The 24,089-nt window shown below is 37.3% G+C and overlaps 1 protein-coding gene across 12 annotated transcripts in view; it reads right to left on the reverse strand.

Annotated features, from left to right (window-relative positions):
- Positions 1 to 24,089, reverse strand: part of macf1a (microtubule actin crosslinking factor 1a) — a 335,093-nt gene that overhangs the window by 193,232 nt on the left and 117,772 nt on the right. Inside the window, exon 1 of one of the 12 annotated variants that reach the window (XM_055017582.1) lies at positions 2,636 to 2,771. The exons of the other annotated variants lie outside the window; for them this stretch is intronic. Coding sequence (XP_054873557.1) covers positions 2,636 to 2,756 — 121 coding nt within the window. The 5' untranslated portion in view covers positions 2,757 to 2,771. Of the gene's footprint in view, positions 1 to 2,635; positions 2,772 to 24,089 lie in introns of those variants that run through there. 12 annotated transcript variants of the gene reach the window in all.

Here is a 24,089-nt window from a genome sequence, read left to right on the forward strand (position 1 = left end):
AGCACATGCTGCAGAGTACATATCACAACTGAGCAGACGGTTGGAGTCAAACTTTGTCTTCATGGCCTGAGTTAGTGACATAATTACTGGAAAGTTAATAAAGAAAGATCTCATTATTTTATACACACATGCTCACATTTTACAAATGTTTCTTGTAAAACAGTGTCAGGACCAAAAATTCAGGAATAAAGAGGCTCTAAAGCTAATTATTACAATATTCTGTTGAACCCTGAACTATTGATGCTGAACTGTTAGAAAGCTGGTTATCCAACATCAGTCTTGAAACTCAGAGAGCTCTGTTTAGCAGAAGGGTTGGCAATTTCAAAGGTGTAAACCATCTTGATTTACATGTTTAGTCAGCTTTAACCACAATGTGTTGATACTGTATATAACGGCACACACACCCTGCCACGCATCGTCTACCTCTGGACAAATAAGGTCACGGCATCACGCGAAGATCACCACACACACACGCACACACACACACACAAACACACCGCAGCTAGGTTACACACTAGTAGCTCATCCAAAACCTGGAAACAAAATCAAACATGCAAATGAACATGAAAGTCAAGTTTGACGCTTGATTGAAATCGTGCCTCACCCCTGGTGTCAAAATGACTCAAAGACACATCCTCTAAAGCTGTGCAGTCATTATGAAATACACATATGTGAATTATTTTTCCCCTCCAAATTCCAAGTAGTTGTCGGGCGTTTATTGCTCATATTTTTTGCCCACTGTGGGCTCATTTTAAACCGCATAAAGTCCTGCACATTTATGGAAGCAGAACAGAGAAAACTTAAAAATGTCTTTTGTGCAGTATGAAAAAGTTAAAATGCCAGAAATTAAATAAATGAATAAATAAAGCTACATTTATTTATGATACAAAACTTGACAAAGCCTTGAATCAACATATGCAACATGTCGTCCATAGGTGTTACCAATAGTGGAAAAATGGTGCTCAACATACTAAAGGTATTTTACTACTTAGACTTTTAATCTGCTTCCATGCTTGTCTTCCCTCTGGTTGCAGTTTTGCCGAAAAGTTCCTGAATTTTTGCTACGTGACTGTTGGTTACAGTTGAGTCACTGAAGGCTTGTCAATTGCAACGAGGAGTGCAGAATTTTTTTTATTTTATAGAATTTGGTTACAGTACATGGGTTGTTTTGGGGAAATTCTTAAATAAGACATAAGGAATAAATTGATTCTGGCACAATGTTATGACTTTAAGTTGGAATCAAGATTTTTCCATGTGACCACAGGCATTAGCAACACTGGTAATACTGGTTTTTCACACTCTAGAAAGATTTTTCACCATGCCGAATGTATCTTCCAACAAATTACAGACAACTTGCTCTCTCTGTTGACTGTTTCTGAAATTAATTTATCCTTATTTTGAGTACCTTTTTAGTATGCAAAAAGTGAGTGCACACACAAGAAACAATATTCAAAAAAACACACAAAGTGGATCACAAATACAAGATAAAGTTATTAGCAAAATGTGCTAAAAATATTTATATGCATAGGAACTGACAAAAAAGTTAATGATTATAATGTATAATTCAGCACTAAAAGGCTCAGAAAAGATGTCGTTGCACCTAAAAGATAAACTTAGATGTGTAAAAATACCACTCATCCTGTCTCAGTGGTGGGAATAAAGTTGTGTACTGAACATTTACTGCCCTCTGAGTATTGATCAGCTTCACTGATCCACGCTGTTAGGTCAAATCAGATAATTCTCTCCTGGTGAATCCCAGCCCGTCACTGCAGTCTGACAATTCTAGTCACAGTTCAGAACCAAACACCTTGTCTATCTTAGAATCTGACTCAGTTTTTCTACTGCTTTTCCACCGACAGGAAACCGCACACCAGGAATAAATACATTACCAGCAGCTACTGAGCAAACGTATAAAGGTCAGTATAAACATCATGTCAACAGATTTTAGAGGCACTCGGATTACAAATATTAGCTGTTAGTTACATAATGAATATCTGGATCAGGCTTTAAAAATGAGCATTAGAGGTTCTACATTACAAAATCCAAATGGAATTTGTTTAGTGCCACAAAAATTCTAGTGCTAGACGAGTGTTTGACCATTAGTATGAATAATTAGGCACATGACGAAACTGAGCAGCTTTTCGGCAGCACAGAGTCTCGTTGTTTAGTGTAGAGAACTAAACACAAGTCGTTGCTGCTCACGTAAACAGCAAAGACACTCAGGGACTCTGAACTTGAGAATAAACTACCTGAACATGACAAAATGATGCAACAGAAGATATATCATATGAATTCAGTAGAAGATGAGATACAGTTAAGCCCCGCAGCATAAAAACAGCGTCTCACTGTAACTGGAGGTGAAACAAGACCACCTTTATGCTCTTTACACCATGAACTGCTTTACATTCCACGAAAGCTAAAATAGAAAACGTGAGGTGACCACAGTGACACAGCAGAGGAGGTGGAGTCTAAATGGGAAGCACATGGAGCTAATGTCAAATCTTTTCCTCCTTAATATGCAGAAGACATCAATTATATCTGAAACACTTAAAGGAAGACAGAGGAGGAAGTTCTGTTTAGATTACTGTTCGCCATCTGCAGCAGCTGGGCAGAAACATTTGAGGTTACAGTTTACCTTGGTGAAAAGTGGGTGTCTGACGGCGGCGACGGTAAAACCAAAACCCAGCTGCAGTTACAAAGTGGAGAGTCACCACCAGGATTGGTGTTATGAACGCAGGATCTGATAGAAAATCCATCTCCTCGTAGTAACTGATGAAAAAATGTTGCTCTGCTTCATAAACTTCCACAAAATCTCACGAAAATGAACTATAAACAATAAGTAAGTCCACAAATGAAACAAAATAAAGTTACTGCAGCTCCACAGACTGAAGCTTTCCAGGTTAAATCCCCAAACAAGTGGCGTCCATGAAGCAAAGTTTAACACAAGCTTTGAAATGTCATGAAGATCCTTGTTCTGCTTTCACTTCTTCAGTTTGGACTTTCCTTTCTCCAGCATCTGAACTCCTGCAGCTAATAGCTTCTGAGTCCTTCTCTCCATTCATGTGCCTCCCTCCTCTCTCTCTCTCTCTATGGTTCTCACTCTCTCTCAATCTCACTCGCCCTCTGACACTCCAGCAGTGAATTCCTTTCCCCTGAAACAAGCGACCAGACTGCAGCCGTTGCTCAGTGCACCGTTAGAAAACCGGTAAATAAAAAGAAACGAGGACCAAATAGACGGAAATGTGTGTCTGCTTGTTGCCTCACAGTGCATGAAGGAAACCACAGGGGAGATACCCCAACACTCTTCTTCCTGTAGGTGTTCATTTCTATACTAGTCGATTCATATACATATATGTGAGTGTATCACGACAACTTCTAATACAAAGCTTATAACAGTCGTTAACATTGAATCATGGTCAATTTAATTTGTTTTTGACAAGAATATGCAGAAAAAGGAATGCAAATCAATTAAAAATATAAAATACAAAAAGAAGTGACTGCATAAGTATTAACCCCCTTTTAAAGTGACTCACATAATTCAACACAGGTGCAACCAGTTGGGGCTGGAACTCATACAATTACTTAAATGGAAATCATGTAAGTGCAGTGAATGTGTCTCAGTGATTGTAGTATAAAGACTCCTGTATCTGGAAGGTCCAGTCACTGGTGAATCAGAACTCCTGGATAGAACTAAAGCATGAAGACTAAAAAAAAGTCCAGTTACATCAATCACTAAGAAATGGAAGGAATATGGAAGCCTTCCTAGAACAGGTCGTCCTCAAAAAAGAGTGACCAAGCAGGAAAGAGACTAGTGAGAGAGGTCAGCAAGACACCTATGACTCCTCTGAAGGAGTTATAAGCTTCAGTAACTGCTGCTTTTTCTTCAACTCAATTGAAGAGTGACAAAGAGAAAGCCACTGTTAGAAAACGCTCATATTGAATCTGGACTACAGTTCAACTGAAGGTATCTGGGACACTGAAGTCAACTGGAAGAAGGTTTTTTGGACTTAATGGACTAAAACTAAACTTTCTGGCCATTAGATGAGACAATGCAGTGATTAGCCGGACACTAATCACTGTACATCATCACAAATGCACCATTTTCACTGTGAAGCATGGTGGTGGCAGCATCATGATGTGAAGCATGGTGGTGGCAACATCATGATGTGAAGCATGGCGGTGGCACCATCATGATGTGAAGCATGGTGGTGGCAACATCATGATGTGAAGCATGGTGGTGGCAGCATCATGATGTGAAGCATGGTGGTGGCAACATCATGATGTGAAGCATGGTGGTGGCAGCATCATGATGTGAAGCATGGTGGTGGCAACATCATGATGTGAAGCATGGTGGTGGCAACATCATGATGTGAAGCATGGCGGTGGCAGCATCATGATGTGAAGCATGGTGGTGGCAACATCATGATGTGAAGCATGGTGGTGGCAACATCATGATGTGAAGCATGGTGGTGGCAACATCATGATGTGAAGCATGGTGGTGGCAGCATCATGATGTGAAGCATGGTGGTGGCAACATCATGATGTGAAGCATGGTGGTGGCAACATCATGATGTGAAGCATGGTGGTGGCAACATCATGATGTGGGGATGCTTTTCAGTAGCAGGTGCTGGAAGGCTTGTTAAGGTTTTGGGTAACATGAATGCAGCAAAATGTAGGGAAATCCTAGAGAACAACTTGATGCAGTCTGAAGAGAATTGAGACTTGGGAAAAGGTTTGTTTTCCAATGAGACAAGAGATGTTCTGGAGGCCAAGTCAGAGTCCAGACCTCCATCCAACTGAGGATTTGTCACTGGACTTTTAAAAAAAACAAAACTGTTTCCTTATGATCACTGTATAACCTCACAGAGTTTGAGCAGTTTTGCGAAGAAAAATAGGGCAAAATTGCAGGGTCCAGATGTTCAGGCTGATTCAGACCAGTCCATACAGGCTTCATGCTGTAACTACACCAAAGGTTCATCTAAACGCTGACTTGAAGGGGTGAAGACTTATGCAGTCACTTATTTTACATTTTAGATTTTTAATTAATTGATATTATTTGATTCAAATCTGTTTTCACTTTGACAAGAGTCAGTTATTTTTGTAAATTCTTGTCATAGAAGCCAAATTATTTTGACTATGACTCGATGTTGAAAAGCAGTGGTAGAAGAAAACTTCCAGTGGGGGTTGAATACTTTTTATAGATGCTCTAAATGTCCATTCAGTGGCTGCACATGTTGGCAGCAGCTTGTGGTTGATGTGTGAGTGTGTTTACCTCTGTTGCTATGAGTGAGCAATGCATCCCGTCTGTGATATTTATTAACAGCTATCTTTGAATGATGTCTGCTGACTGTGACGGCGTGTTCAAAAGGACAGACGTGGAGATTAAACCAAGGTGATCACAGAGTGTGTGCATGTAAAAGACAGAGTCACCACAGCGTGATTCAGCATGATTCAGGCTGCAGACTGAAGGCAGGGGGGTCCTACAGTTACTATCACCTTGCAGAGAATTGTGTGTGTGCGTGTGTGTGTGTGCGTGTGTGCTCAAGTTATCATGTCGGCTCTGAAAAGCCACTGAGGTTTTAGTCCTAGCAACCTCCAGAACAAACAGTACACAACCACAACACAGCTGACGACACCACATAGCTATCAGGTGAAAAACTTTAGTGACTGCTCATTTCAATTCAATTCAAGTGCTGCTGTTTGAGCCCTGATATATTAATTTGTCATTTTGCATATTTTACATCAGAGTAAAAGAACAGTATGATAACAAAGTAATCATGCAGCTTTATGGCCAGAAGGCAGGAATGAGATTCTTTCCTATTAGTCATTTCCTCATCATTACAATAGCCAGACAACATGAGGTAATGGAGATCCTTAGGCCAGCTGTTTGTCCACTCAGGCTCATTTATTCACTAATTTCCCTGCTGACTGATCTGTTGATTACTTAATCAATCCAAGAATTAGTAATTTGGTTGAAAAAATGTCCAAAATTATGGGAAAAAAATAGATGAAACTGTTTCCTAAAATTCAAGATAATGTCCTCAAATGTCTTGATTTGTTCACAACTAAGGACTGGACATCACATAGAGGATTAAAAAAAGAGAAAATATTCACATTTATTCTCTTATTAAGCTTGAATCATGAAATTTTGACTTTTTTTCTTTAAAACATACCCAACTAAATTAATCAATTATCAATAAGTTGGCAACAATTTAATAGTTTAACTGATTAGTTAGCATTACAACATGACATAAAATCAAAAGATACACAAGAGTTTAAACCCATAGTGCTACATAACACATATCTTTAATTACAGCCTTTGAAATTTGCTAAATGCACTGTAGAAAACTGTGATTTGGATTTGAAATTGATTCATTGTTCAGCTCTAAACTGATTGGTTATTCGTCACAAGTAACAGCCAATCAACACTGAAGACATAAATGTTGGGAACGTACAGAAAACATGAACAAATATGTTGCAGATTTTGTCTTTCTTACTTTTTTCACAAAGATTTTCATTTTGCAAACCTCCCGGAGGAAGAATCATTTTGCAGAACAGAACAAAACTACATTACCCAGAGTCCTTTCTGTCTTATACACACATAAAGGATCTGTATGTGCACTGTGTAAGAACAGAAAGAGGAAATAAAGTTATGAAAATCGTAAAAATAGAAATAAAAATCTCTTTGCTAGCAGTGATTGAGCAAAAAAACGGACAAATAACAGTGAAAAGTGAGAAGAGACTTCAGAGGAAACTTAACAACCACATATCTGTCGTGGTAAAAAAAAAAAAAAAAAAAAGTGTTTAGCCACCACTGTGGGGCAGAAGAGACCAACATGTGTGTTGGGCTGGACTACATAACACTCAAACCACTGACAACACATGTGACAAGTGTTACATTTAGCACCTAAAACCAGCATCTCTGACGCCAGTGACATCATTTCTCCAGTAGTTTATTTACTCTGACAGTCTCTACTGCGGTTGTAACACCTTTGCCTTTTTTTTTTTTTTTAAAGGATCCTTCACTGTTTAGTGATGGGTTATTCCACCTCAAATCATCAGGGATTTTTTGCTCGACCAGCTCTGATTTGCTTGGAATTTTTCCATCATAAACTGGATATTTAAAATTATATTTGTAAAATTTTTGCTTGATATATCAAATTCTTACCGACCCACTTTCAGCAGTTTTTTTTTTCTCAGTGAAATTCAAGGGTGTTTAAATGACAATATCTCAGGAACTATTAAAGACAAAAGGCTGAAATTTTCATTGTAATTTCTCATCATCACATTGATTCAGAATCTGTAATATTGATCAACTAAAACTCAGTTCTACTTGGACTAGACTATCTACCAGTACTTGTGTTTTTGCGCTACAACTTATCATACCTGCTCAGTAAGTTATGAAAAGTATATCATGGCCAAGTATATTATAAGTGCTGTAACTGTTTTGTTTCGTATTGTTGTGACATGCAGTGATGCATGGTTCTGAAAATATCCCTAGTTTTATCCATTTTTTCGCTAATGTGAGCTCAAAGATGGGACTTTCCATAAAAGCTCACTCAATCATGGATTGTTCGATCTACTAGTCTAATATTGCAGATTCTAAATCAATGACATGATGAGAAATAAAGGTGAAAATTTCAGGCTTTTATCTTTAATAAGTCCAGAGATGTTGTCATTCAAACATAATCTCAAATTTCACTTAACTAAGTCTAATATTTTTTAGAAATATCTTTAAAAATATACATATTTTACACCATAAAAATTTCAGGCAAATCAGAGACGGTGAAGCAGAAATTGTTCCAAAAAACTGCTGATCTTAAATGGAATGGCCCCATTAAGTTTAAAGTGACAATGAATTACAGTTATATTTGGATTTCATGCCTGTATCATGTGTTTTGTCACCACTGTATGCAAAAAAACTCCTCCCCTGAGCTCACACTTTCACCTGTCATCTCCACACAAACTATACAATCAACCTGCACTGCATTTCTGTTATTAATCTCCATTTTGACTTACTCAAAACACCAATCAAGCCCATGTAAAATTAACTTAATCTTTATATTTTGTTCCTGTCATAGTCACACATGAAATAAAGTCTGCTGCTGCTGTATATGTGTGAGCTCTGAGGGCTCAGAGGTCAGGAGTCGACATCACGCTGAAAACGCTGCATCTGGGAGGTTCAAGGATGTAACAAAGCCGGAGGATGATGTCAGACTACAGCATGAACTCGACACAACGGGGAGGAAAGAGAAGAAGGATGATAGAGGGATGAAGAAGGAGAAGTGTGGGAAGCAGGGAGGGACAAGACGGCAGAGAAACTACAGTGTTGTTGTAAGACTCTGTGTTGTGTCCGCTGTGTTGGACAGTCAATGACCCTTTTCATTCACATATCAGAGAGAAATCTCACACACACACACACACACACACACACACACACACACACACACACACACACACACACACACACACACAAACACACACAAGCTTTTGTCACTGATGTGTACAGACTCACTACTGTCTCTGCTCTCACTGTGTTACCATAATATCATCAATCTGCTGCTTCCATACAATGACAGTATCAGCTGTGAAATCATGAAGATCCCTCTCACCTTGTTCTAAATGTCCTGTCAGGAGTCAGGACAATTTAAGATTTTACAGAGTTTCTATGTTTTGTTAAATTACAGGACATAAACTTTCATGTAAGAAAACAGGCAAAAATGTAAATAATGTGTACATTACAAATCCGGAATTTTACAAATGGTAATGTCTTCTCTCACAACATTTGGCCATAAAATCACACAATGCTTTAACTGTATGTAAATTAGCAAAAAATACAACTATTTTATTATATTTGAAAATAAAAATGGAAAAAAGCACATTAAGGACTGAAAAACTGTCAATAACAATAAACAACAATAAAAATCTCTATTTTTATAATCAGGAATCTATCCTATTACAATGTGTTGCAATAAAGTTTCACAGTTTTACTGCATTTAAATTAGCTAAGAAAACCTTATGTTAGATATTTGCTTCAGCATGTCGACTGTAAAAACTGGTCAATACTGTAAACAACATTAAAAATAAACAACTATGTATTTTTACAAATGGTATGTAATTCTTGTATGATATGTAACTGTGAAATTTCACTGTTTTACTGTATTTAAATCAGACATTTGCCATTATTTTCACCATTTTACAGTTGTTGGACAGTACAGAAGTTTTTTTGTTTTTTACAGAACAGGATTTAACTGTGCAGGTTAAGCTTGTGATAAATAGAAGTACCAGACTCTCAACCTGATGTGTCATTGTCAGGAAGTGTAGTATTTTATTTCATTTATGGAGAGCGCAAATTCTTAATACGTACATTAGTATATAAATCTGCTTTTAAAAAATACAACTTTTCACAGATATTTGCTTTTTTCACCGTCAGCAGCAGCATTCCTGTTATTAATGCATTTTTTCTGGAACCTTTGCTGCCAGATTTTTTTTTACAGATATGTTTTTACAGTGTAGTTTTTATGATGCTGCTATTAGTTTGCATCCATCCCTGTTGTGTATTTAACATCAGTGTGTTTTGTCTTTCTGTCTCTCCCTCCCCCAGTTCAGCTCAATTCTCCCAGTCAGCATCCTTTACATAGGTCACCCTGACGCACACACACACACACACACCAGCACACACACACCTTCCAGAAATACATATCATGGACTTTTGTGCACACAATCGCCTCTTTGTGCCTCCACATGAAGATAACACTGTACCAAACAAATGTCTCCGCTCACACACAGAGCTGCATGCAGCAGAGCCATAAACTGTATCTGCATATGGAAATAAACTGCAGACGGACCACATAAAAGAGGAACGTTCACACTCGCTGCAGAAGTGGTTACAGTGAGCAATCATAAAACCACAACTTAATTTGTTCCTGTGATATTTTCCTCCTTATAACTCAGATTGCTTCATCTTTAGCGCCTTTCAAACATGCACTTCTTTATTTTATCTGAGAGCATCTGGATGCGTTTGCTTCAAGCCTGAATGAGTGTTGTTTAGTTTTCTTTAAAAGCTGGACCCAGTGACATTTCCGTATCACATTAAACACACGTCTGAACTGCATGTAGTCACACTGACAGACAGAAACGCACAAGCTACATAATTTGAGTTGCATGAAGTGATTTGAGGGACAATTTTTCTAGATTTCAGCACCAAAAGACCCAGTTTGAATGCAAAAATCACGACACATCTTTCTCACTCACTTAGCTCTACAATTTTACCATCTATTACAAACTAAAATGTCCATAAAATACTAATTCACTGCAGATAAAACAGGTAAGATCATGTTCCGGAGACTCACCTACAATGAGTGCAAGGCTTCAACTAACAGGAGCTGAAGTTTAGCTTGTTTCTTCCACATGTTTGTAGGAGTCTTTCCTCTGAGCTTATTAAATATCTGCAGCATCAAACATCAACGGGATCAATATATGAGTGTTGTGTGTATTTATCAGCACTTTTTCAGCATTAATTACTTATAATTATAAATCATCCCAGACATGGACACAGGATAGATCAGGATCTAACAGTAAATGACACGTTTTCTTCATATCAAATACGCAAAATGTCACACAGAGCAGCTACAGTTTAGAATTTCTACATGGCAGTTTATGTATATCACAAATATTATACAGTAGTCCTCACTGTCAAAGCGGTGGGTTTCTCTGAAGCCATGAGGAACGTGAATATAAAAGTGAACCATGTCTAAATGACAAAATCCCGTCACTTTAAAGGATTAACGAAGCAGCAATATTAGGAGGCACTACAGTTTTTACAAGACTAATGTTGGTCAATGTTGAGTTAATTGATTGCTAAGGTCTTGTATTGGTGCTATTTAACACGTCGTTACTTAGCATCCCAGCTGTGTGAGGCCTGATGCCAGCTGCAGGAGGAAACAGGATAAAAATGTGTTTCTGAAGGGCAGAGGGAAGGATGAGCAGCGGGAAGAGGAAAAGGACAGTCACGTCACGGTGATGTATTCTCTAACCTTGGACTTTCATGTCCACATCGTCAGGATAAATTTTACAGCTCTCCATCTCCTCGTCTACTGCTCCCTTCAGTCCGTCTGACTGGGGCCCATTTACCAGATTGAATTTGAACGCCTAGAAATTTAATACCAGTTTCTGTTTCTGCAATTATCTCGTAATAACCAGCGCTACACTCAAAAGAGAGACTCTAAACTGTGGCAGTATTGTGTTAAGAATAGAAACTGTGCAAAAAAGAGGAAGAATTGGCATTACAAATCAAGTGAACAAGTTTAAATATTGGGGTAAAGTCCCTACAGTGTTATTTATGATGCAAATTTGCATGAGTAACTTACATATTAGGGATTTGAGCAGTACAAAAGTTTGATAAAATACTATTTAACCTTACTATAACGTACGATAAGGGTGAGGTCCGTCATTTTAATTGATTACAAAGCTCGGCCTAAACTATGAAACAGTGAAAATCTGGTAGCAAGGAAAAAAGAAAAACAAAACTGTAAAATTAACAGCCAATATCTGTTAAGTAATTAAACTTTTTAGCTGACTGCAAAAAAAAAACAAAAAAAAACTACTATTTGTAAAAAATACAAATTTTTGTTGTGGACATTATTTACAGTTTTGCTTTGTTGTTGGGTGGGCTTTTTGTTATTCTTTTTTCATGAAAAATTTATATATTTTTTTCTGTGATTGTACCAGATATCTGCAACTGAACAAAACAGAAAATCTAAAACAGTTAAATAACAGATAAATAATTATTTACATTTTTCAACTCTTAATATGCAGCATTTTTCTTTCAAATAATGTAAATACATGTAATATGCATATAAAAATGCATATTATAAAATAAGTAGATTTTTTACTAATTCAAATACAGAAAACATAATGTATATAAAGTGTAATTTTAGTGTCAAGTGTAAAAGAAATGGGTTTATCGGGTAAATAAATACCTATTTTAATTTTTCAGTGTAATTTAACAAAACAGGGACAATTTTTGCAGATCTTAAAAATCTTGATAGAGGTTGAAGTTGCTGTAACCCTGTTGTGTAAAAACAAAAATCTGGATTAAGTATAGAACTTAAAAGTGAAAAAAACGGTAAATTACTTCTTTCAAGTGTACGGTGGGTTTATTGAGAGAATTGACAATACAAGGCAAAGACCCTACAGTATTAATAATTATTATGGAGATTTCATGACTAATTTTGAACTAAATGTACAATTCTACAAAAATATACATGATAAACTGAACAAACCAAAGGATACATGGGATCGAGTATGAACAAGCTTTGTTTTCTTTGTATTTTCTATGCACATTGTTTAGTGGTTTTTGTTTGTTTTATTTTAGTATATTTATTTTCACATCTAGTACATCCAATAATAGGTATAATATCATATAAAATAAGGCCAAATGTCTATCCTAATCAGTGTTACGCTTTAACAGTCATTGCTTTCTGCCACTATGAAAGGATATTCCAGTTATCTGAACTGAATCAGGCAGTGAGATAAAGAGCGACTGTGAGCTGTTGCTCTTAAATATGAATAAAACAGCCACTCTGAGACTCCTGTCATCACACAGCTGCATGTTTTGTGACCCTGAAACATGACAACTGACTGACTGCCAGCCTCCCACACTGTTCCCCGGCAGCTGCATGACCTCCGACATCTGCACCGGCGAAATGCAGCAGAAACGCTTCCTGTCTGGAAACCGAGCCGGCGGCCAGAGAGCTGACCTTCCAGACTGAAGGACCAGGAGGGTTCAGACGTAGAGCTGGTTATGTGTGGAACAAGGTGGATGCAGATGAGAGGAAGCTTGTTCTGATAAAATCGCTTAGTACAGGCACCTGATTGTGTCGTATCAGCCCCAAAACCACACAATGAGCGATGAAGCTGTAACTCTGTTTGCACTGCAGTGACAAATAGCTGATGTATCATCTGCAGGGAAAGTTGGAGCCACTTTGAAATGCATCCAAACTTTGAGTCGACCCCAGAGGCTCATTGCTTCACTGCAGTATTAGACTCTGCAGTTAGGGGGCAAACTGGGTCCAGTTACAGAGCAACAGGACTCCACTCTGCTCAACTGCTGCAGCATCGATTTTTTAACATCTTATTCAGCTGAAAACAAAGTTTAGTTTCAAGCTTGGATCCAAAAACAGTAAGCTTTCAGCCTGTTAACTCTGCATCAACTCACTGGTACTTTAAGTACTTTAAGACCTACAAAAGGGAGATGACGTGGGAGAAATATTCAAATAAATTCCCACATAGAAAATCACAGAAATTAATCTTTGGAAACCCAGAATGTAGCTCAGTACAACAGTGAAAGATGTATAAACACACATACAGAGATTTCCTCTACCGAGACAAATGGATGTGGCATTGCTGGGTCAGACAGACAAGAGCAATCAACCTCATATTGTTAAGTTCTTCAGGCATGGCTAATCGCACAGCGGCCAAAAGAATATGACAATCACTGGAGCTGATCGGGTTCTACAGACAGTCCACTTAACTGTACTGCAGACATAACATCAATAACTTCAAGCCTATCAAACTGCAAAGTAGGACTGCACATTGCAAATTTGAAGCAACACAAACCGCAAACGGGAACCTGCACATGAAATCAAATTGAAAATGATTTACAAATTCATGTCATGTGTGACAGTCACACTATGAACGGTGTCTCGTGGTAATATTCACATCACATTAGGGCTGGGCGATAAATCGATTTTATCGATTAATTCGAGTTTGTACTTAATGTCGATTTGTTTTTATGAAAATCGATTTTCTCATCAACATCAGCCACCAGCGCCTGCCTGCTGGGCTCCCGTAGTTCAGAGTGAGCGCCCCCCTCCCCCGCGCGCTTGATACACAAACAACATGGCGGCGAGCAGTGCACCTCTAAAGGCGCGTGTCCACTAGATGCGACCGACGCCTAGTTTAGAAGTTTGAGGACAGTTTCACGATGTGTGGAATCTCCGCATGCCGCATGCAATTTCCATAAAGTAGAAGTCAGTCTACTTTATGCAAATGAGCTGCAGCCCTCTCCAGGTAAACACACTGCAACTGGACCAGCATGCCAACATGCTGCGCATTTCCAGCTGTGATCCGGTGTGTTTACCCGGAGAGGGCTGCAGCTCATTTGCATAAAGTAGACTGGACACCGGCATGCAGAGATTAGGTAGGGGGTAAAAAAAAAAAAAAAAATTCGGAAAAATCGTGAATCGGGATTTGTTGTGAAAAAAAAATCGGAGATTTTTTTTTTAGGCCATATCGCCCAGCCCTACATCACATGTTTTAAATCTAATATTTAACTGAAGCTTCACTTTATAAAATAATCCTGGAAATCCTATCAAAATATCCATCTTGAAAATTGCAGTTGGATATTTTCCCCCATGTCGTTCACCTCTACTTTAAAGGTTACACAGATGCTTATAGGTAATAGAAAGGCTTGTTTTCGAGAACAGAAAGCCAATATTTAACTACAAAGCTATTTATCTGAAGATGTTAGAGGACGAGGTTTGCAATGAAACTCTGCAGGCTAATAGTAAGGTGCTTTCAGTCATCTGTGCTGTAAAGAAATGCCCTTGTATTCAGATGTCTGTTTTGTAAATATGCTTTATGGCTTCACTGAGACATGACAGGTCGTTTGCAGAGTAAATGTCACTCTGTGTGCCTTTAGGATTATCTAACAGCCTTTATTCAGACATGTTCTTGGTTCTAAGTGTTACGTAAATCATGTATGACTACTGTTGTGATTTTCAGTGATTGTGACGTTTGTTCAGATAGCAGACGAACAGGTAAAGTTGATATCAGGTGTAAACAGCATGGAGCAGGTCTTAAATATGTATATGACACAACAATCATGCACAACATTAAAACCACTGACATGATATTGATCACCTTGTTCTGTTTGGAAACTGTGAGTTTTGACATTAAAAATCATGTTACTCTGACACGTACAACTCATATAACCATGCCTAAATCTGAAGTAAACTTCCCAAATGTCGCTAAAACTCAAAAAAAGACAAGATGGATCTGGCTACTTTCCATTAGCTGTTCTGGAATGAAAAAACTAGACTTTGTAGTGTTGGCAGAAAGTGACACTGTAGGGTACAATGCATCTGGCTGTAATAAACAGAGCAGAAGAAGATGAGAACAAAACAGTCGACTCAAAGAAAAAGCAGAAAACTGAAAAAACTTTGGCCATTTTTGAGAGAAAAATGGCAAAAACTCTTCAGAAGTTGCTTTCAGTCGGGAAAGTTGTAATTATTATTTCATGCCAGCTGGTATCAGCCATGTTTTATGCATGTTTTACAACAAAAAAAGCAGAAACAGCTGATCAGTTATGTGAGTTAAATGTTATGCCAGAACTTTGGTAAAAAAGGTGTTTCCATCTCCCCTGAAACACATCTTCAATTACACCCAGGATTAATGAAGCCTCTATCTATCTAGCCATCTATCTATCTATGCAGAGAAAAATACAATACAGAAACACTGCTATTGCTGTAGACTAAGCGTACTCCTCTCCCAGCAGGACAACATGCACCACCACACCACAAAACCTGCTCAGAAATGGCTCAAAAAACACAACCAAGAGCCCAAAGTGTTGACCAAGCCTCCAAACTCCACACATCCCAATCCGATCAAGCATCTGCGGGAAGCATCGGAAGAAGTCTGATCCATGGACGCCCCACTCTGAAACCAACAGGACCCAAAATACCCAGTGCCAAACACCACAGGACACCACCAGAAGTCCAATTTACAAATCCTGATGGGTCAAAGCTGCTCTGGCTACACAAGGTGGATCCAAACAACATCCAAAAGGTGGTTTGAATGTTATAAATCTGTCATGTTGTCTTGTAGTTTCTTATTCAGTGAGTTCTAAAGCATGTGGACAATTAATGGCCAAAAATTCAGTTTGTCAGGAAGCACTGTCCACTCTGTTACCTACTGAGATCTCCTAATGTGTGATGAAGACATCCAAAGCTCCCAGTGCTGCTGCTGCTGCTGCTGCTGCTGCTGACAGCTAACTAAGTTCTGTTTTGACAGAAGAAACTAAGTGGATCGTTGCACTGGTTCCACAGAGGAGACTCGAACAGAGGCAGGAGTCAACGGAGAGACAGACAGACAGAGAGACACACTGAGACACCATTAGGAGATTAAAGGAGGATATAACAGTACAGAGGACCAGTGTGGCTCAGAGTAAAAGACTAAAGATGATGGATTAACAGAAGCTGACTGGAGGACACAGAAATAAGAACAATTAAAGACAAATCAAGGCAAATAAATACAAAACTCAGGAGAGGAAGTGATCTGGAGACGACAGTAAAAGTGATGACAAGAGGGAAATCGACCCACTTGCACCGTAAAGAAAAAAAAAGTAATAAATGAATAAAAATAAAACAGAAAATAAAATTAAAAAAATCTGTATAAAAGATATTGAAAATTTGGCAAGTACTGTATCATTCAAAACTGTATAAAACTCTCAAAATAACCGCAAATCTGTACAGTCAATGTGTAGTATAAATGATTCATTTTTTCTGTGAATATGCAAGCTATTATCTGTATTTTTTAAAGAAAATTATAGATTAACATTTGGAAATAATGTTTTTATGATTTCTGATATTTTTTAATTTTTTGGCAGATTTAAATACAGTAAAATTGTGTAATTTAAAGGCTACACATTGTGAAATAATAAATTACCAATTTAAGAAATGCTTATTTTTGATTTGGACATTATGCACAGTTAATTCTTTCTGTGATATTATTAGACAATAGGACAAAACTGGACAAATAAGAGTTAAAAAAAATATTTACCATCATTTACCTTAACATACACATTTTTTCATTCAAAAGGGGTAATTGTTTGTGAAAATATTATTTTTAAAGATTTAAATGCTGGAAATGTAGTATAATTTTAAGGTAAAACAACAAATTGTCATTTTTAAAATTACAGAATTTCAATGAAGACATTATATATTTACTTTTACATTTAAATTAATACTTTTTTCCTTTGATTTTGCTAGATATCTGTAATTTAATGCAACAGGAAAAATGTGTAAAATATCTGTAATTAGTTAAAAACTGTTATAAAAATGTGATATTATCACAGTGTGGTGACAGACATCATGTTTCCCAGCTAAGGCTGTTAACAGGCAGCTCATACTGACAACATTTATCTGAAAAGGCTCCACTCTGTCGACATTTAAAACACGGTGTAAAAACCAGCTGCCAGTCATTTTAGTCATTTTCCCCTGTCAACAATAATGTTATAACATTTCCCAAAAGCTGTTTTATAGTCAAATGTTTCAGGAAATGCATAGAGGGGAGTTTTCTGAGCAGAAGCGTGAAGCCATGAGAAACAAATGAGAGGACTCTTAAGGCCAAAACAGTTAAACATTAAGAGTCAAACTGGGTCACAAGCCTGACTGCTGAGTCTGAAAATGTCAAGAGAGCAACTCTGAATTCCTGCATCGCAAAATTCAATTATTTGGCTGAGAAAACAGTAAAGGTTTGAGGGCCTACGCATCCAGAAATACACAAACGTACACGCACGGCCACAAAAACTGAGCCAGAGCTCTTGTTTTCAGAAAACAAAGCCCAATTACCCCTGTCCTCTTCCTCACCCTGAATACTAAAAAAAAAAAAAAAAAAAAAAAAAAGAACAAAGACTGCAGCAGTAACATCTCCGCTCACTGCCTCTGGGACACAATGACACACAGAAAATAGATCATTTTAGCTTCTAATGTCTGAAATCTGGCTTCTAATGGAAAGACGCATCAGCATAATATACAGCAGCTGACTAAAAAGTAGTGACTAAACTGCTCCTGTCACATTTTCTCTCACTTCGGGCTCATTTTTCACTGTAATATAAAATCCTGCGACTCTGTGGAAACAGCACAACCATAACTAGTGGAAAAGAGAACTCAGAAATGTCACGGTTATATTGTCATAAAGCATAAATCATAAAAACAGTAATAAAAGTTTAATTTCTTTGATTATTTAATTAAAATCTGGAATTAACATGCAAAATATTTTTCCAAGTGCAGTTCAGCCTAAAAAGAACAAAATTTTTGTCACGTAACTTTAGTTTATCAACAGAATCTGGTGTAAAATGTTTATTTTTGGCATATCTTTAAAAGAAACATGTAAAATTCTCCAGTTCTACAATTTCATTGAGCAGACGCTTTTATCAAATGCGTCGTACATCTGAAAGTAGATCCAACACAAGCAAGGATCTAGTCAGGAGAAAACAACCTGAATACATGCTTTAAAACAAGTTCAAGTGTGACAATAAAGTGATTCTGATGAGATAACATGATTTTAGGTTTAAATTTAATACATTTTTGAAATGGAACAACACGTGATATATGAGTAGTTCAAGGACCCTTGAAAAGTTGAAAATCTAATGATTTTTTCTGCTCAAACACTTTTTAGCAAACGGTTTATTTTTGGCAAATTTTCTATAAGACATTTGTCCCCAACATCAGAAAGAAACAATAAAAAAGTTTAAGTTAATAAAAGTTAATTTTTTAATTTTATTTCCGTTGGAGTCTGCAGGGTGTTTTATTTTGAAAAATGACTAGATGGTCTTCCTTTCACTTCCGTCTGTGCTTGTTTTCAGAAGCCGTCAATCGAACATCTGCCAAAGTTAATAAAGGACAAATGTCTCTAGAGAACGTCTTTGAAAAGAAGGAGAGACTCGATGCTGAGACAGAAGAAAAAGTAAATACATATTTAGCAAAAAAAAATTCATTTTATTCATTTAGGACATTTTTTAAAAATAAAAACAAGAGATTGCTATTTGTTATGTGCACGATGACCAGTCTATAGAAAACTGTCTTGCTTGAACACTGCTATAAGAGACATGTAAAGCAGTTATGATAAAATATCCCAATTTTTAGGATCAGACTTTTTTGTTTTTCCTGATAAAACAAAAAGTCACGCATGATTAGTTTCAGGACCATTTGAATGTTTAAAATCTCATAATTTTTCCCATTTTTACAGTTTCTTGATAAAAAAAAATTGTGATTTTGGCAATTTAAAATAAAAAAATAACTTGCTTTACATGTTGGAGTTCAGATGATTAATATAAAACCTAGACTGTCAGTTTAGATAAAGAGAAAAAAAACTTATCACTGCTCTCTGAAGCACATTTTATTAAGGCCTCTTAGGGCTGCTAGCAAGACGTTACACTTTTCTTATCATACTGATACAGAAATCAAACAATGTTCTCACAGAAACAACATTTTTAATTCCTGGAAGTGAACTAATTTTCTAATAAAAACTAGACTTTTACTTTAGGGCCACACTGGAACATTTGGTTTAGTTTCACTTCTGTTGTCTTTCTGCATATTTTCTTTTTAACACACTGTGATATCAGCTCTAATGTTTCCTCAAATGTTTTTATTGTTTCACTTTCACCTGTTTTCATTCTTTCTCCTGTTTATCTCGTCTTTCTGTTCCTGTTGGACCTAAATCTTGTCCTTATCGCACTCTGCTGCTGTAAACCCTCCCAGTCTCTCTTTTCCCTTCACTTTCACTCCCTTTATCCACTTGCTCGTCTCCAATTTATCTCAATTGAAGTGTAATTTTTCTTCTTCCTCTTCCCGCTCATTCGTCTCCTATTCTCTTTTTGTCTCGGCCCCTTTCTCTGGTCCTCAGTGCCCTTCTGATTCCTGCTCATTAACCTGTGATTAACTAAGGCCCTAAAACCTAAAGTGTTTGGATGAAGCTTCTCTTTTCCCACAAGGTCATAAATCTATCGCTCTTTCTTCCGTCCCCTCCCTCATTTCCCACCATCCATCCTTGCAGGGCTTCTCTGGACCGTCCAGGGTGGCAGCTCTGCTTTCTCCTGCTCTCAGTTTCATGAAGGATTTGTCCAAACACACTCGGCTATTTAAGGGTGATGACTTGTAATGTTGATCTACAAATTGTTAGGTAAAATTAGCTCAGTGACTCATGAACACAACCCTGATCTTTGGCCTTCATCCCGACCAGCCAGCTGATGCTTTACAGGCTGCAGAGGTCATGTCGGTTTCCTGCTTCCATTCAGGATCAGTGTGTTTTTACTGCACACAAATCAAATACAGTTCCAGCATGTCGCATCCATCATGCACCAAATGAGCCATGAAGCTGTACATTCAAGGAGGCTACACGCAAACATCTCAACTCAAGCTGTCATATGACTAAAAGAACAGTTACAGGAATAAATTTAGATGAGAAGAACAAGCAGATCTTAAAATGTAGTGTGTCAGCTCCAGCCAGTCCTGCCTCCAAACACTTCTCTCTTTAGGCATAATATCTACTTATTCTTCAAAAAACAACACAAGCACACCGATCATAAGGATTGTTTTGGTTCAGAAGTTTCCTTTTGTGTGCTGACTGTTCACACCAATAAAGATGATCTGTCCACACACAGGAAGCACCAAACACGGACATTATCAGCCCATTAAATGGTGTTTATCAATGCAAGCTGAGGCAAGTTTATTTGTACAGCACATTTCAACAACAACGCAATTCAAAGTGTTTTACATAAAACATAAATGCAAAGTGTAAAAGGACCATAAAGAAATATAAAAAAAAGACCTTTTAACACAATTAAAAAAGTCAAATAGGGAATAAAAAACAATATGCTTCTAAAGATACAATTTTGGACACCTGTACTAATTGCACTGTATTTTATTTTTCTTTTTTGTACATCGTGAATTTTAATATGTCCATATGTACTGCACATGTACAGGTATTGACAATAAAGTCTGCTTTGACTTTTGAAAGAGGAAAGTGACAGTTGCAGTGCAAAAATTCAAAAAATTTGGTTCAATAAAAGGAAGAGCCAAACAGAAACGTCTCCAGCCTAGATTTGTTGATTGATTATCAATCTGGCCAATGATCCTACCCAATGCTCAGCGTTTTTCTAATTATCAGAGGTGTTATTTTATATTTAACTCGATCTGTAGTCACTTGAATTGTTACACTTTATGAATAATATGGATAAATGTTGAAAAGTTCTATTTTAGTAAACAATTTTAAACAATGTTGGAGTCTGTGTTTTCTAAATTTTGTCACCAAGATTTTAGTTTTGTGGCAAATTTATTATGAAATTTAAAAATGTGTATCTGGACAGGTATATGTTTTTTCTTTTACAAATTCTTTTATTTGAGCTGATTTATTAGAGGCTCTTTTTTATGTTTAGTTATGGAGCTACAAGTTTCCCACCTTACATTATACTTTTTCCTTTCTAATTATTGATTACCAAGAATTTTCATCTGTATTGGCTCTTTTAAAGCCATATGAATCAACCATTAATTTGAATACGTAGAATTTGTTGTGACATCAAAGCAAAATGTAACTGTCTTTTGAACTGCAGATGATTGATAATCATCAGAGCAAAAACCCTGAACTTTCCTCAGTATTTAAATGCTGCAGCTGCGGCTTTAAAAACAGCACAACATTGTTCCAGTCACATTTTAGGGATTCTCTCAGAGCAGGAGGAATGAGATCTGGTAGAAAAGGCCAGGAGGAGGTTGTGTTTGTGAGACATCTGAAGGGCCGTGAGAGAGCGACGGAGATGGAGAAGAAAAACAGTCGGACGATGAGGTCAGTGGATGGGAAAAGACGAGGCAGAGGGAGAAAGACAAAAAGTGAGGGATTGAAAGGGGCAGGGGAAAAGAATGTGAAGAGTGTACACAAATACAGAGGACCCCGGTGGATAACCACGGTAACCGGCCCTTCATTTTAACCCCAGCTGTTCACGTTACCATGGACACCCCTCAATTAGGACCCTCCCTCCCTCGCCATCCCATCCTGTGGGCTTTCACTGAGCCACTTGACCTGACCTCCTGAAATAGCTGTAATTATCAGGCTGTCAGGGCAGGACCCTGACGTCAACATTTACATTCAGTCTGGAAAAGGTCTCTGTTTTATTATCTGACAGCTCCAGATGACACAGAAGATTCAGGACATAGTCTCATCTTTAACTTCTACTTCTACATGTTTGTTTGAAAGGAAAAATACTGCTGTGAATAAAAAAAAAATCCATCCAGAATACTTATAATCCATTTGTTGTTGTCAGCAGTTTAAAGATTTTTATGCAAAATTGTCCTAAACTTCCCATACGAAAAACTGAACATGAAGACAATGAGAAAGACCAAAACAGAATTTGGTGAAGTGATGCAAAATAGCTCCACAAAAACAACAATTTAATAAAAATAATAGTCACTGAAGTCATGTGTCAAATCAAAAAATGATTATTACCAGTCATTATTTGGAAGATAACGTTATTGTAAATGTCAACATTTTATGCTTTGCTTAGTTTTAACCCTTATTTCTGCCAGAGCAGGTCTGAAACAAGAAAGTTTTACAAAAGAAAGAAAGAAACAATTGCCAAAAGCGCAGTATTTGTATTATTTGAGTCAGTATCTATAAAAAGACAGATTTTCAACCTTACAAGAGTTCCTGAACTACTTGTGTGACATGCGGTTCCACTGGGAAAATTAACCAAATTTAAATTTAAAAATATATTTCTTCAAAAAAAACTTGTTTAAGCTACAAAAAAATGCCAAAAATAAACCATTTGCACTATTTAGATTCTGTAAAAAATAAAATTAAGAAAATCACACATGACAAAATTCCAAACTATTCGGCTGAACTGCAGGCTGTGTTTACCCAGAGCATAGTTTTATCAATAAAGTATACTTTATCAGTCAGATCAATAAAATAAATGCAGCATGGCTCAGAAAGAGTATACAGAGGAGCAAGTTGTTGAAGATACATCAAGCATGGTGAAACATCTTTGTAGAGTTAATATGTAAAGTGAAATATATCTAGTTTTTAGAAGGATAGATAGATAGATAGATAGATAGATAGATAGATAGATAGATAGATAGATAGATAGATAGATAGATAGATAGATAGATAGATAGATAGATAGATAGATAGATAGATAGATAGATAGATAGATAGATAGATAGATAGATAGATCCTTTAATAATAAATAGTACAATATCTATAGTATTTAGAGCCACCATTTCTTCCAGCTTTGTAACATATATAAATACGGACAGTTTTAATAAATTAAATCAATGTAATCGATGAAGTGAACAGATATCATGACCATAATCAATATTCAGATGAATCCTCTTTATATCTTGCACTAGAGTGCAAAATAATCCCATATATAATCTGGATAATTTTCTGAAATATTGATGTAAAACATGAAATAAATGAAAAAGGCTCTGCTGGTTTCAAGCTCACCTGCTGTGACAAACCATCCTCCCCTCTGATAAACTCTAAAATCTGCATCAGCTGGTCTGCCTTTGATTCCATCTGATGCTTTTATGGTTTCAGTGGTAAAACTGTCCGATTACAGCTTGTTAAACAAACCAAGCAGCTTAAAATCGTATAAACTAAAACTCCCTCTCACTCAAGGAGGACTTCCAGGTCTGTTTTAGGAGCATACTAACTTGTGTTTTTGAATCTAGGCTGTTTCACTGTGACTGGAGCTGTCAGAGAGTTAGTTACTGCTTATGTTTGTGTGAGAGTGTAATAAAGAGACAGTGGAGTATTGTGTGTTTTGAAAGGCAGCAGGGAAGCCAAGGACCACTGAGTCTGAGCACCAAACAGGAGCAGAGGGGAGGAGCTCATCAGAAAACAACAGCAGCTCCTCTTTCACTTTAACTGCCTGCTGTTGCTTCTCTGCAAAGATCTGCTCATCGTGTTTGCAACTCCTAAACTCTCTGCAGCACTAAGTGGCAGAGCAGGAGTGAATGAACAAGGGCTGCTTCGCCCAGAGGAAGCAGGAATGTGAATTAAGCCCGACAGGCACAACAACGTGGAAGGTGATCAATGGCGGCGTTAATTGTTCGGCATTGCTCAGGTTCATTAGAGAGTCAGGTACTGTAATGTTGATACGAGGACGGACAGTAATCCTCTTTTAACGAGCTCACACGGAGATGAGTTCAAGGACGCCGCTCAAACGTTTGGTGGTGAACTGGTATTTGGTTTGTGACAACGTGACAGACAGATGTTGAATGAAAAAGGTAGAGGAGGAGGAGAGGGAAGAT

This window comes from Amphiprion ocellaris, chromosome 15 (genome assembly GCF_022539595.1).
Source record: "Amphiprion ocellaris isolate individual 3 ecotype Okinawa chromosome 15, ASM2253959v1, whole genome shotgun sequence".
In the NCBI taxonomy this organism is placed as follows: Eukaryota; Metazoa; Chordata; class Actinopteri; family Pomacentridae; genus Amphiprion; species Amphiprion ocellaris.